The 15,205-nt window shown below is 48.2% G+C and overlaps 2 protein-coding genes across 3 annotated transcripts in view; one reads left to right on the forward strand and one right to left on the reverse strand.

Annotated features, from left to right (window-relative positions):
• PEX1 (peroxisomal biogenesis factor 1) overlaps positions 1-15,183 on the reverse strand; it is a 52,121-nt gene extending 36,938 nt beyond the window's left edge. For both annotated transcript variants that reach the window (XM_066585760.1, XM_066585759.1), the window contains exons 1-2: positions 15,036-15,183; positions 12,297-12,440 (exon numbers count right to left, since the gene is read on the reverse strand). In XM_066585760.1, the coding sequence (XP_066441857.1) occupies positions 12,297-12,440; positions 15,036-15,149 (258 nt within the window). In that variant the 5' untranslated portion in view covers positions 15,150-15,183. The remainder of the gene's footprint in view (positions 1-12,296; positions 12,441-15,035) is intronic.
• LOC136587210 (E3 ubiquitin-protein ligase UHRF1-like) lies at positions 4,230-9,626 on the forward strand. Its single transcript, XM_066585761.1, has one exon. The coding sequence runs from the start codon at positions 4,295-4,297 to the stop codon at positions 6,587-6,589; it is 2,295 nt and encodes a 764-aa protein (XP_066441858.1). The 5' UTR covers positions 4,230-4,294; the 3' UTR covers positions 6,590-9,626.
• Positions 15,184-15,205: the final 22 nt, after the last annotated feature.

Genomic DNA, 15,205 nt, shown 5'->3' on the forward strand with positions numbered 1-15,205 from the left:
TCTAATAGACAGCGATGTATTACCTGGGGAACTTTTTTTTCGTGCGCAGACTATCTGGGTATTGACCAAGACATCACTCTAAGTGATAACTGGGCACTGTTCCTCTAGGAAATATTATTAGGCTATCAAGTACCGCATATCAGCTTAGGAGGAATTACTGCAGCAATCACTCCTCATAGTGGGGTGCTAATTCAATACAGTACCTTACCTATACTTACTCATTGCCTTTAATGGTTTATAGTCCTAATCTATAAACAATTTTCTATACTCAGTTGATGACTGATAACCTTTCACCAGGGAATCATCCCAGGAGATACTTGAGCCCCTGAGGATCCCACGCAGTGGGCGAAACGCGTAGGGAAATTACAAGGTCTATTCTGTACATAAAAACATCTCGTGTCTATTATACATTGGACTATATGAGTTGCATGTAGATTCCGGCTGATTACGACATCATGTTCAGGTTCGGAAAAAATGCATAGGTTTTTTGGAACATTAAAACCAAGAAACCCCCCCAAAAAAGAGCTATCTTTTGGACGTAAAAGACATAATAAAGAAAACGTCCAAGATCGATACTGATCTTGAAGTGTTACTGTATGATACAATTTCACATTCCCTACCGGATAGTGGATTTTTTTTTTTTTGTTGTTGTTTGCGTGTCCATAAGGTTTTTAAGCAATATTTATTAAAAGTTAATTTTTATGAATTTATATTTTTGGGTCCTAAAAGTGAGCTTACAATTAATAGGGATTACAGAAACTCCTGAGTGATCTCCAACCTGTGACTCCTCCAATGACAGAAAACTACGACTTCTAGCATCAGTTATTAATGTAGTTTTGTAGCAAACTGCGAACAACAGACAGGAGCGACCTCTCTGCCAAAATTAGGACTCTACTTTCTTTGATTTGTTGGGATTCCTGGCTGCCAGATTCTAATCATTCATTTTTTTAAATTGAATTTCTTAAAAACAAAAATGTAAAAATAGTTCGGAGAAGACATAAGAATAGAAAAATACTAAACAAAAAACTGACAAAGACATCAGGCCTCAGTGACTTCATAATCAAAGTGAAGTTATACCGTGTGGCTGAGACATCTAATTGTCGCAGGCCCTGGTGATGTTCTGTCCACAGCAACAAAATGGCTTGCCTCAGTATTTTGACATTTACTTGAGCCAAGACTTGGCCGTCTGTAGCCAGGACTGATTGACAAGGTGTGTAAATTGGCACTTGTTCACTGCTGTTCACACACAATAGAAGATCAATTTTATTGGGGCGAAAGATCATTAATATGATCGTTCGGCCCACAGAGCTGTCATTGGTCAGCTGTACATTTTTCCATTTTTTTACTAGCCCGCATGACTTATACAATATGCCGTAGTACTTCAGTATTGCAGCGTGTTGTACTTTTGCAGGCCTTCTATTAAAGGGGTATTCCCAGCTTCACTTTTCATGGCCGAGATGGGAAAACCTGGCTCTCTGTTTCCAACCACCTGTCAGAAACAACCAAACGCTTCAGCCCAGTGCTGTTTGCATAACTCTCACTGAAGTTAATGAGAGCTACACAAGCAGCAGGCTACACCACTTCGTTAACTCTTCTTCACTTCAATGAGAGTTACGGAAACAGCACTAGGCTAAAGCACTCGGCTGTTTCCATTGGCTCAGGTTGGGTAGCTGGTAATTATAGCAGCGGTTTCTTATCTTGGATTTGAAAACCCGAAATGGAAAACGCCTTTAAGCCTTGCCACAGGCATGGCTTAACAGGGAAAAATCCATAGCAACTCTGGGGGCCTTCACAGAGCCCTAGGCTGCTATGGTAACGAAATGGAACGCCACAGTCTCATCACAGCGGAAGCCATTCAGAAGACAGAGGGAGCACCCCTTTCAGTTAGTACTGACAGCAGCATCTAAGAGGTTAAACGGCTAAAATCCGAGTTATCTATGATCCTGGCTGTTGCAACCGGGTGTCAAAGACAGTCCACACCTACTATGTAGAGAGCAGCTTTACTCCCAAGCCAGCTCTATACAGGATTGGACGCAGCATACGTGTATGTCAGATTTTGCCAACGGGGTTAATATTTACTATTTATTACATTTTACAATATATACAATAGTTGCCTTTAAAAATACAGAAGCGTAATTTTTTTGAAACCAGTGTGGAATTTTAATGTAGCATGCACTATATTCCGCAAACGGGGCAGGAATACGTTGCCACTACATACTTCTAGCAAGCGATCATTGCAGGCCACACCCCATTTCGCTGAAACTTGGGGTATATTCTCACATTTCAAGATTATACGTGGATTTACCGCGAGTTGTCGCATTGTTAAATGTCTTATTTCTTCAGATGAAACATGAAGTTTACATGCTTCACCTGTAGAATCTATGGGGCCGATGACTGCATTGCAAAACTGAAGATTTGCCCAACTGTTTTTTTTTCAGTAAATTTTGCGGAATCTGCAACACAAACCACGAACCTCCATTGCAGGTGTGAACGAGGCCAAAACAGATCAACAGTATCCCATGACAAAACCCGTTAGAAGTTAGGGCTGCTTCGCATGACCGTATGTGCAAAATACGCTCACCTCAGCGCCACGCATTTGCGCATGAATTAGGTTGGATGAGGTACATTTGCCTGCATGTCTGCGCACAGTACTTTACTTTTTGCGCATGCAGGCCCAGTTCACACACGTGATACACCCCTTCCATGGATTAAAAGGCTATGTAGCCTAATAAGGTTCACATATGTTCTTTTCCCCGTGGTTTTACGCAGCGTTTCACCCATTCCCTTGCGTATTAGACTTCTATGGAGGCTTTACTGCGCAAAACACAGAAAGACAGAGCAGGTCCTAGCCGTGAGGACGAACCCATTAAAATCAACGGATTCTATTCTCTGTGTTTTGCGCACACAAACACGGTCATGGGCGAAGTTGGTGTCCATCATGTGACGACTCCAGCGCTGTCATCCATTTTGGTTTTCAGCTCCTATCATTGAACAGAATTAGGGACATGTGAAAACAGATGTGAATCCGGCCTTTAGGACCCGTTCACACTAAATGGTAAGAAAACGGAAATGTAAAATGGAAGCGAAGTGATAGTTTTCGGTTTGCTACGTTTTTCCATTGACAGCAATGTTAAAAAAAAAACAAAACACGGAAATGTTGATATGCGTTTAGGTTCCGTTTTTTGACCTGAAAAGCAAAACCGCAGCAGCCTGTGTTTTGCTTCCGTTTTACAAGAAGGAATGGCGATGAAAAATTGGCAAACGGATTAAAACTGCAAGTCTTCAGCGTCAACGCTGGGCACAAAAACGGAAGCGTTTCCTTTCTGTTTAACTGCAACCACAACGAAACAGCGAGACGGAAACAAAAAGCACCAGTATAAACAGAGCCTTAGGCTGGGTTCTCACAGGGCGGATTCTTGGCGGAAATCTCGCGGTTTGGCCGCAACGAAAAACCACGAGATTTCCGCCGGGAGAACCGCTGCTGCAAAACCCGCGGTGGCTTTGAAGCTGCTGGCCGCTCGCTCGTCCGCTGCAGCCAACACTCCCACAGAGGAAGGCGCGGTCGCAGCGGGAAAAAAAATGGACACGCTGCAGTCGGCAAATCCGCGCCGCAGCGGCGGCTTCTGCCGGCTTAGCCGCAGCGGATTTGCCGTCCTGTGTGGACGAGATTTCTGCGAAATCTCATCCACATGGCTGGCTAATCCCGGGATTAGCGGCCGCATGTGAATTTGCCGCGGCGAAATTCCGCACGGAATTTCCGCGGCAAATTCGTCCCATGTGAACCCAGCCTTAGTATGTCGCTGCTTCTTGAAAAGCTCTCTAATGGCACTTCTCAATAACATGGTGGGCAACATGGCGGGTTCGGTTATGGCAGTGCGTTTCTGTCATTGTGGGCGCACTTTATTTTCCCTCAGCAATATATACCGGTGTATATATATAATAATTTTTTATTTATGACTATCATTCCTTTTATTAAGCATCAAACACGTGATAATAGTACAGTCGGTCAGTTTATATTGTACGTCTCCTCACAGACCGCATAAGACATGAATGGCGTGCAAACCAAGACAGAGCGCGCCAAGCACCGTATCCATAGCAACAGTCACAGCGGGCGGGAAAATCACGTCAGTGGGAGAGAGGCCGATAAACTCCTCCCCTCTGTCTGTGCTCCAACCAATCAGCAGCAGGCGGGACGGCCTCCCGCCAAAGTATAAACCGCGCAGCCTGAGGAGAGCGGGCTTTCCGTACAGTACGTGCTTCTGTAGACGCGTCGAGACCTGTGAAAGCCGCCATCATGTGGATCCAGGTGCGCACCATGGACGGCCGGGAGACTCATCGCATTGACTCCCTGTCTAAGCTGACCAAGGTGGAGGAGCTGCGGGAGCGGATCCAGGAGGTGTTCGGGGTGCAGCAGGACAGGCAGCGGCTCTTCTACCGGGGGAAGCAGATGGAGGACGGCCACACGCTCTTTGATTACAGCCTTGGGCTCAACGACATCGTGCAGCTGCTGGTCCGCCAGCTCCCCCCTCCTCCTGCCCCGGCGGCGGCCGCTGCTCCGGTAACGGCAGAAGAGCCCGACGACGCTCCCATGTCCGAGACCGAGCCGGAAGAGGAGCCGCCCGCCGAGCCCACCACCCTGGGACTGTACCGGGTGCAGGAGCTGGTGGACGCCCGGGACCTGCATATGGGCGCCTGGTTCGAGGCGGAGGTGGTGAATGTGACCCGGGGAGCCCCCGATGACGTCATCTACCATATAAAGTACGAGGACTATCCTGAGAACGGGGTGGTGCAGCTGACCGGGAGGGATGTGAGACCCCGGGCCAGGACCAAGCTGTCCTGGGAGGAGCTGCAGGCTGGACTGGTGGTCATGGTCAACTACAACCCGGATGAGCCCAAGGAGCGCGGCTACTGGTACGATGCGGAGATCCAGCACAAGGAAGAGGGCAAGACCAGCAAAGTACTGCAGGCCAAGCTGTTCTTGGGGGGCGCGGGGGACCCTTTAAATGACTGCAAAGTGATATTTGTGGATGAAGTGTTTAAGATCGAGCAGCCGGGTAACCCAATCCCACCAGAGCCGCTGCTCCCGCCTCCCAAGGAGTTACCCCAAAAGCCCCAGACCGGTCCGCAATGCAAACTCTGCAAGGATGACCCCAAGACGAAGTGCCGCATGTGCGCCTGTCACATCTGCGGGGGCAAACAGGACCCTGAAAAGCAGCTGCTGTGCGACGAGTGTGACATGGCCTTCCACATCTACTGTCTTGACCCTCCTCTATCTGCCCTGCCGGACGATGACGACTGGTACTGCCCTGACTGTAGGAATGATACCAGCGAGGTGGTGCTGGCAGGTGAAAAGCTGAAGGAAAGTAAAAAGAAGTCTAAAATGGCATCCGCCAGCTCGTCCTCTCACAGAGACTGGGGTAAGGGCATGGCCTGTATGGGGCGCTCTAGAGAATGCACAATTGTTCCATCCAACCACTACGGAAAGATACCAGGTGTGCCCGTTGGCAGCATGTGGAAGTTCAGGGTGCAGGTCAGTGAGGCGGGAGTGCATCGGCCTCATGTGGCTGGCATCCACGGAAGAAGCAATGATGGCTCCTATTCTCTGGTGCTGGCGGGAGGTTATGAGGATGATGCCGATGATGGGTCAGAGTTTACCTACACCGGGAGCGGAGGTCGGGACCTCTCGGGCAACAAGCGAACAGCTGAGCAGTCATGTGACCAGAAACTGACCAACATGAACCGAGCCCTGGCCCTCAACTGCAGCGCCCCCATCAACGACAAGCAAGGGGCTGAAGCTAAAGATTGGAAAGCGGGTAAACCAGTTCGTGTTGTGCGCAATGCCAAGGGGCGGAAGCACAGTAAATACGCCCCAGAGGACGGTAACCGATACGATGGCATCTACAAGGTGGTGAAGTACTGGCCAGAGAAGGGCAAGTCCGGCTTCCTTATCTGGCGCTATCTGCTGAGGAGAGATGACGACGAGCCGGCGCCGTGGACCAAGGAGGGCAAAGATCGTATGAAGAAACTCGGCCTCACCATGCAATACCCCGAGGGGTACCTGGAAACTATTGCCAACAAGGAGAGAGAGAAAGAAAATATAGATTCAGATGAACTGGAAACTCCAGTTAAAGGGAAGAGAAAAAGGAAATCTGTCATTGAGGATGAAGAAGAAGAGGATGATGATGATGAAGAGGAAGATGCTTCATCGCCTGAAGGAACAGCGAAAAAGACGAAAATGGAACTTGAGTACAACCTGACGCCGGAGCAAAAAGAGCTGATTGAGAAGGACGAGCTGAATGTCAAGTTGTGGAATGAAGTGAAGTCGCATCTCAAGGAAGGACCAAGGTTCATCAGCAAAGTGGAGGAGACCTTCCTGTGTATCTGCTGCCAGGAGGTGGTGTACGAGCCCATCACCACCGAGTGTCTGCACAACATCTGCAAGAGCTGCCTGGACCGTTCCTTCAAGGCCTCGGTGTACAGCTGTCCGGCCTGCAGGCACGACCTGGGCAAGAACTACAACATGCGGGTCAACAAGCCTCTGCAGACCCTCCTCGGCCAGCTCTTCCCTGGCTACGAGAGGGGACGGTAATTCACGCACCGCTAGAAGATTGCGTTACCACAGCTCTGCTGTTATCCGGCTTCTCAGTCCCCATTGCTCACATTTTCCCTTTTTTTATCTATGGATGTTACATGCCCCTTATAAGTTCTACATCTATTAGAACGCTCCCTTGTATGTGATTGAGATCCCTTATCCACCTGCAGTTCTACAGATCTGGGATACAAACGTCAGGTATGCATCAAGAAGACATGAACATCTGTATGAAGCTACATCCCATATTGGTATTGACTGAGGGATGTGAGCCAGGTCTACCAAGCCTGTGACTATATCCATGTTATAAAGGGGTTGTCCGACTGTCTTTTTTTTTTTTTTAATTGCTTACCTCTGCTCGGACAACCCCTTTAAACCTTGTATATTTCTGGCAGATGGAGTAGATGTGCTGCTGCTATAAAAAGGGAACCTGCCTTATAGGCACTATGTAAGAAAGCAAAAAGGGGCTCAGTAGAAGGATAGTTGTGTAAAAGATTCACAATAACCTGAAAGTATTGAAGTGAAGTCCCTACTTGTTTTGGGGTCAGGAGACCAGTGGGAAATCCTATTGACTGACAGCTATCGGCAATTGAATGAGAACACATGCTGGGTGCCCTAAGGCCTCCCTCACACAGGTGGTTTCAGAAACTGTGTTTACTGCAGCTTCCACCTGGTTTCATCAGCGCTGATAGTGTTATACCAGCGTTTTTAAAGCTTCTGATTAAAAAAAAAAAAATGCTCCCCTAGCAGGTGAAGCTGCTGTCGGGACCTTGTGAAGCCAGCAGATTGCTCTGCAACACAGGGCTGAAAACAGGCAAAAATAGAACATGTGTTGAAGACGCTGCAGTTTCACACTTGTGTTAGCAGCCCCAATAAAACGAATGGTAGCGCTGTGCTGAAAAAGCAGTGCTAAACGCCATACAAAACCGCCTGTGTGAGGGAGGCCGAAGAGCAGAATGAGCATGGATCAACTGCAAGTTATTATGAATCTTTACTCACAACTATATATCCATCTACTTGGCTTCTCCCTGTAATGCTGCCTGCATTTCCTACATGACTGGTTTGCTTTAAGCTATATCTGCAGAACCCATTTAATACGGTTTGTCCTGCGGCATGCTACATATGCATTGATCTATCTCCGTTGTTGTATTTATGAAATATTGTGCTACTTGGGCTTTTAGGGTTAGTTAAATGGGTATTCCAGGCAATTAATCCCTTGCAGTATTGATGACTTATCCTTAGGCTTTGTCTACCACTCAAGTGTCCAGCAAACAGCTGATCTAAGTCCCAACACTCACTCTGCAGAGAGCAGGATGCGGACAGCTTCACCCACATTGGGGGTCGCAGCTGCAAGTGCAACAGAAGGTATAACTCCCATTAATTTCAAGGGCCAGCCTTCTATTACACTTCTGACTCCCCAATACGGTCATCCACCTCGCTGCAGTGAGTGGGGCTAAGATCAGCTTATTGCCAGAGGTCCAAAGCGGTGGATTCTCATTGATCAATACTGCAATGGGTTAAATGCCTGGAATACCTATTTAAAGGGGTTTTCTACACCTAAGGTATTGATTACCTATCCTCTGGGTAGGTCCTCAACCTTAGATCATTGGGGAGCCAACTCTCGGCACCCCCTACTGATAGCTATTTGAAGAGGCGTCAGCATTCTGGCCTCCTCTCCAGTCTGTAATGCCATTTCCATCAGTCCCATTCAAGCATTTTGGGATTGAGCTGCAAAATAAACTGCACTGTGCCTGGCCGTAGTGCTTGCCCAGGGGTGGTGGCATCTGCAAAAAGCTGATCGGAGGTGCCAGGAGCCAGACTCGCTGATCTGATATTGATGCGCAATCCTGATGATGGGTCACCAATATTTTAGTCTGGGAAAACCCTTTAAGGTGTACCTCTGGCGATGCCAACTCTTGTACTACGGAGAGGTCCTGTATTGTGCCAGAGGCATCCAGTCACAGCGCTAATTATAATAACCTTATAGGAGGTATATATGACATTTACAGCTGCCTCATACCATGCTACCCTACTGTGCCCACTCAGCAGGCCTCATCCCCGCAGACTTTTCGCCCGTACACGCCTGCATAGGATTGCATTAAAACACGCAATCCTATGCAGACTGCCGCGGTTTGTCTGCGCGAAATCACGCGGAAAAAACAAACCGCGGCATGCCCTATTTCTGTGCGGAGCTCGCAGAACCCCGCACAGAAACGTCACTCCCCGGCCACCGGCTCCGCTCTGTGCATGCGCTCGCTCATGAAAGAGCCGGAGCTGCGGGAGCAGGTGAGTTCCGCGCTGCTCTCTACAGGCGCTCGGGTCGGGTCCCGCTGCGAGAATTCTCGCAGCCGGATCCGACCCGGCCGTCTGCAGGCGGCCTTAGAAGTACGTTAGAGAGGCATTCTTTGCCTGAATATAATAGTTGTGTTTATCACAAACCTGATTATAATGTGTCATAACATGCGTGAAGTGTCACAGGCTTCAGTAATATCACCGACCTGCTGTCACCGGCGCGCTGAAGGTTTCCAGCCTACTAAGTCTTCACTAAAGTATGTCCCTGTATGGGGGAAGTGCTGGGACGTGTAGTGTCCCAGTCAGCTTCCATTACTCCCGATACGGTAGTTCTTCACCTCTTCCGCAGGTGATTTGTATTACTCTAATATCCAGATGTTTACTATGTTGTTGATTTATCTATTTGCTTTGGTCTTGTCTTACTTTTGCCGTGATACAATGGGATGAGTATAATCCTAGTGTCATCAATCACTGATCACTTCATCCCTATAAACCCGCACATGTTCTGTGAGACACAGGGTCCGGGCGCTCGGTTCCTTCGTTAAGTTGATTGTTCGTTATTAGAGATGAGCGAGCGTACTCGGAAAAGCACTACTCGCTCGAGTAATTTGCTTTATCCGAGTATCGCTGTGCTCGGGTCTGAAGATTCGGGTGCCGGCACGGAGCGGGGAGCTGCAGGGGAGAGCGGGGAGGAACGGAGGTAAGATCTTTCTCTCCCTCTCTCCCGCCCGCTCTCCCCTGCGACTCACCTGTCAGCCGCAGCGGCACCCGAATCTTCAGGGACGAGCACAGCGATACTCGGATAAAGCACATTACTCGAGCGAGTAGTGCTTATCCGAGTACGCTCGCTCATCTCTATTCGTTATGGTTTATCAATGTCTGTTGGTTCTGTCTGATCTGGACATGGGAAATCTGGTAAGGGAAATGTCTTACAAATTTCTGAGACTTTTTCATTCACGCTGATGTTTAAATAAATGTATTTTCCTTATGCAAAATACAAGCAGGTTCACTTCTTGATGGACGTACAGAATGATTGTTACTGTGTTGTTGGGTAGATATGAAGACTGATATGGGCATCTGAGTGCTACAACAAAGCTGCCTACTACTGGGGGGCCACAGGTTGTTCTGCCCACATATTCACCAATATGGTCCTTCTGCCTACATAACAAGCTAGATTAGATTTTTTAAAAAAAGCCTTTAAAACTAGTTCTTATGCTATTCACAGCAACCCCTTAGATGTTTCCAGTTAGGCCGCTGTCACACATTCTGCTTTTTACCGGTGTGTTCTGAGTGCCACGCTAACTATGCTCTCATTGATTTCAATGGGGCCTCGCAGACCTGTGCTCAAACGGGGCGTTTTGAATGCTACGATTTTTTTTTTTGATTTGAGCGCTGTCTTTTCTATTTTCGCGTGTTTTAAAGCACCTCCTCCCCAATAACAATTAAAAAGCTCTGTCAAATACTAGGACATGCATTCAAAAATGCCTCTTAAAATTCCTGTGATTTTTGAGCAGTGTTTTCTGAACACGTGTAAGAGAGTGGCTTAACCCTAAAAAAAAATAAAAAATTCATTGTGACATACTATAGGTTTGACTCAACACTGGAAGATTTGGGTGTTGCAGCTCAAAGCCATATTTACACAGATAAGTGCGATATCGATCGGACTGATAATTGGACTTGTAAACGAGCATTTTTTTTTCCCCTTGCAAAAAAAACAAAAAATGTTAGAGATGAGCGAGCATACTCGCTAAGCGCAATTACTCGAGTGAGCATTGTCCTTAGCGAGTACCTGCCCGCTCGGAAGAAAAAAATTCAGGTGCCGGCGGGGAGGAATGGAGGGGAGCTCTCGTTCCCCCACCCCTCTCACTCCCGCAACTCACCGCTCACCCGCACCCAAATCTTTTCTTCCGAGCGAGCAGGTACTCGCTAAGTACAATACTCACTCAAGTAATTGCCCTTAGCGAGTATGCTCGCTCATCTCTAATCACTGTACATGCAAATTTGAAATGTGATAATTCAGGCTCATCAATAGTAAAAATGGAAATACTACAACACTTAGATGAAACTTTAAATGTGAGTGCTCCCACCCACTTTCATAGAACCTAATTGGCGAATCCAGAGCAGAATCGCCCAAAAATAGTACACGCTGAGAATGGTCTATCTCGGGCAATCGGTCCAAGGAGGAAGAAAACAAAAATGCTCGTGTAAATACACCCCTTGAGCCCCAATGTCCACGGCCAAAATAGAATTAGTAAATCCGCGTGGGTCTCCCACACGCGTGATCCGCGCCCATAGGGAAGCATTGGACACCCACAGGTAATTGAATACCTGCGGATGTCCTTCTTTCCAGGCGCGCGGATCGCACGCACGGGAAAACACCTGCAGCATGCTTCAATCGGTGCGGATCTCCTGCGTCTTCCATTATAGCCAATGAAAGACATCGCGTCCTGCGACACATCGGCAACTGTTATTGTGCTGGACCGCGGGAAAACAGGAATTGAAACAGCGTGGCACGCTGTCGGCGTGCCTGGCAGAAGAAGCAAGATCCGTCCGCAATGGAGGGGAGACCCGCAGCGCCCGGACAGGCAAGTATAATCAATTTCTGAGCCTCATGTCTACGGGCCAGGAGGGACCGCTGCAGGATTCTGCATGGGAAATCCGTGCAGGCCCGAATTTCCCGGTGGACATGTGGCGCTGTCATGCGGATTCTATCCGGACAGAACTAGTGCGTCTGTGGTGTAAATACGACCTAAAGCTGCTGAAGCTGAATGTGGGTTTCATATGGCTATAATTGTATAGCAATGATGTAATGCTAGATGCCACTGTAGGGGGCGATGTATGACTGGACATAACGGCCCCAGTGATAGTCCCTGATCATTTAGAAGCTGAACTGGTTTCTTATCATAAAGTGACTGCTGAGCTACAGTGAGACAATCCTGTAAATGGGAATCTGTCGGCTACTATGAGCCCCATGAACAGAAGTTAGAGGCTCACAGATGCTAAATCAAGGGATGTGGCCATTATATTCACACTCCCTGGCACTTCCTTGCCGTCTGCTCTCAAACCTGTGGTTGCATGCCCACTATGCAGGCAGACATATAGAATAAGTGGATTAATCCTCTCATTCTAAGTAGCCCAATCTACATGCAGCCACAGGTTTGAGAGCAGACTGCAAGGAAATGCCAGGGAGTGTGACTAGAATGGCCACATCCCTGAATTCAGCATCTAGGAGCCCCTAACTTTAGTATGTGTGGCTTATAGAAGCTGAAGCGCTTTCACTGAAGCAGAGACTTTAATTAAAAGAGCAAATCATCAGTACGAACCTGTGACTCTACAACTTGCAGCATACCTTCACCCCTTGTGGAGGTTGGGGCATGCTGGGAGTTGTAGTTTCATAACGGTATATGCTCAGTACCTGCTGTCCATCCACAAGTCCCAGTTTCTCCGCCAACTGCCTGTTGAGCTCCACAACTGTGTAGTCTGGAATTCTTCTGCCGCGACTCTCCATCCAACCAAGATAGACCGGCTGCTCCTCCCATGTCACCTCCACCGCGCAGCCCTGGAAGAAGCGTTACATTGTACAATGCGTAGTCTACAGTTCAGTCTTTGGACTGTGAAGGCTCTGCTGACATCTCCATAAGTAGCATCCATAGTGTTGGATACACTACCCCTTCAGAATGAGGGAATCCATTATAAATCAATGAGGTCGGCCGAACCATGCTGGTGTCTGGAAAACAACGGTCCATCACAACACAGAGGTGAACAAGGACAAATAGAAGGCTTTCCATCACGTCACCTTGAGTTGCCTGATTCTTCTTTTTCCTGTGAGGTTACATAGATTTGGTTGGCAGTCTTCTGCCTGCCAACCAAGGTACTTAAGTCACAGGCCAGCAGGAGGACTGCCTATCTTCTTCAGAGATTGCTCATGCGAGCTGTTTCTGAAATAGATTACAATTCCTTCCTAGGCAGTGAAGCTACAGCACAGGGATGTGACCTTCACTGACCTGGCCGGAAGGAATTTGAGGAATGCAGGCTTCATAACAAGCTGGGCCCAGCGTGCAGTGAGGTGACCCGGATTACTGCAAGAGCTCGGCTAGGAGATGTGCTAAGGAAACTGACAGGGAAGGGATAGGCAAGTATAGATTTTTTTTTTTAAGTGACAAAACCCCTTTAGGCTCGGTCATGACTGCGTTGGAGGGACTGTTCGTAGCCGGAGTTGCAAATTTATGTTAAAATCCGGGATGAAATGGCGCGGCATGCAGCACCATTTTATCCTGGAAGAGGCTGGAGGGCGGACCTCATTAAAGTCCGTGAGGTCCATCAGCACCATTAGGTTCTGTAACAGGATGGATCCGTTCCGGTCAGGGATGATCCTGCTCCCACGACAGAACAAGAGAACGGAATCCATAATGGCAAAGTAAACAAGTCTTCACGCTGTAATGTCAGTGATATATCGGAATCCCAAAGCCGCTACGAGCTTATTATTCTACTTCCGTTTCCTAGGTTACTGGGTACGAACAGCATAAGGCGGCGCAGAATCCTCCCCTCCCCCGGTCTAGACGCTCATTAATGTCGTTACTCATTAACATAACTGTTCCTCCAGGAGCAAAGGTTTTATTACAGCGAAGAGTTACGCAGCAAACCTCGCCTCGATGTGGAGGGACATCATGTTTGTTTTTCAGTCCTGAAAAATCTGACTTTTTGTACGATTTTAATGCATTTCTGCTATTTTTCTGCATGTAAAAACATGCACGATGAGTTTTTCACACTTTTTTAGTTTTAAGGTTACTATAATTACAGGTGATAAAAACGGATCACAATCGCATTAAATGAGTGCAATCCGTTTTGTAAATGCACCCATACACCCAAATGGGCAATGTTAGTCTGAAAATTGCTACAAAATAGCATATGCTTCCATTTATTGTTTGCTCAGATTCTTTTTATTTTATAAAGAAATTGCACGTGTGAGTATAAGGGCTCGTATTTAGACTGCGCAGTATGCAGCAAATATGCATATAATCTGCATATCTCATGTACACATAGCATATAATGGCAAGTATTACGCACCACTATAGGACGTGCTGCAGTTTTTTTCACCAAAGGGGTCCGAGCTCCACAGAAATCTCTAAGCGGCACCAAAGGGGTCCGAACTCCACAACAGTACCAAAGGGGTCCGAGCTCCACAGAAATCTCTAAACGGCACCAAAGGGGTCCGAGCGCCACAACAGCACCAAAGGGGTCCGAGCTCCACAGAAATCTCTAAGCGGCACTAAAGGGGTCCGAGCTCCACAGAAATCTCTAAGCGGCACCAAAGGGGTCCGAGCGCCACAACAGCACCAAAGGGGTGAGAGGTCCACAAAAATCTCTAAGCGGCACCAAAGGGGTCAGAGCTCCACAACAGCAACAAATGGGCCTGAGCTCCACAGAAATCTCTAAGCGGCACCAAAGGGGTCCGAGCTCCACAGAAATCTCTAAGCGGCACCAAAGGGTTCAGAGCTCCACAACAGCACCAAAGGGGGTCCGAGCTCCACAGAAATGTCTAAACAACATCAATGGGGGTCCGAGCTCCACAGAAATCTCTTTAAAGGGGTTAATTCATGAAAACAAATTCACCACATTCCACAGGACAGGGGATAACTTGCTGATCAGTGGGGGTCTGACTGCTGAGACCCCCACTGATCCTGAGAACGGTGGTCTGCAGACCCCCCCAAATAACGGATGTGATGGAACCACTGCCCCGCAGTCCCACTGAAATAATTGGAAGAGCAGTGTGCATGCTGTACGGTCACTCCATTCATTCGGGGACTCTTCCGACCCCCACTTTCTTGGGATCAGTGAGGTCGCAGCTGTCGCACCCCCAGTGATCACAAAGTGACCTCCTATCCCAGCAATGGGTAACCTGTTCTCATGGGACAACCCCTTTAGGTGCTGATTTTGAATCATTCTATCAGTGCTCCCTGACTGTTACAGAACTACAACTCCCAGCAGGTCAGCAGCAGCAGGATGATGGGAGCCCACCAGAAGGGAGCGGGTGGCAGAGCTAGAAGTAGAGGGCAGCAGGATCTACAGAGTGAGCCAGGCAATGGGCACTAGGAATGGGTGAAGTAGGTAACAGTGAATGCCCAGCAGTAACGACATAGGGGACGCATCTCACCTGTTCCAGGCGCAGCTGTGCCCTCAGCTCGGGGCTCACGTGTAAGAACGCATCCTTAGCGCTGGTTAACGCCAGGGTGACAGCCGCAGCCCCCGTTCTCCCCCCTCCCAGCATTCCCCACCGCAGCTCCAGGTCACAGCATCCTCTCCAGCGTGCAGCACACACTCAGC

This window comes from Eleutherodactylus coqui, chromosome 12 (assembly GCF_035609145.1).
Source record: "Eleutherodactylus coqui strain aEleCoq1 chromosome 12, aEleCoq1.hap1, whole genome shotgun sequence".
NCBI lineage: Eukaryota > Metazoa > Chordata > Amphibia > Anura > Eleutherodactylidae > Eleutherodactylus > Eleutherodactylus coqui.

What these genes read in the sequence shown, in the direction of transcription:
- LOC136587210 (XM_066585761.1), top strand. Translation starts at nt 4,295, where the DNA reads ATGTGGATCCAGGTGCGCACCATGGACGGCCGGGAGACTCATCGCATT.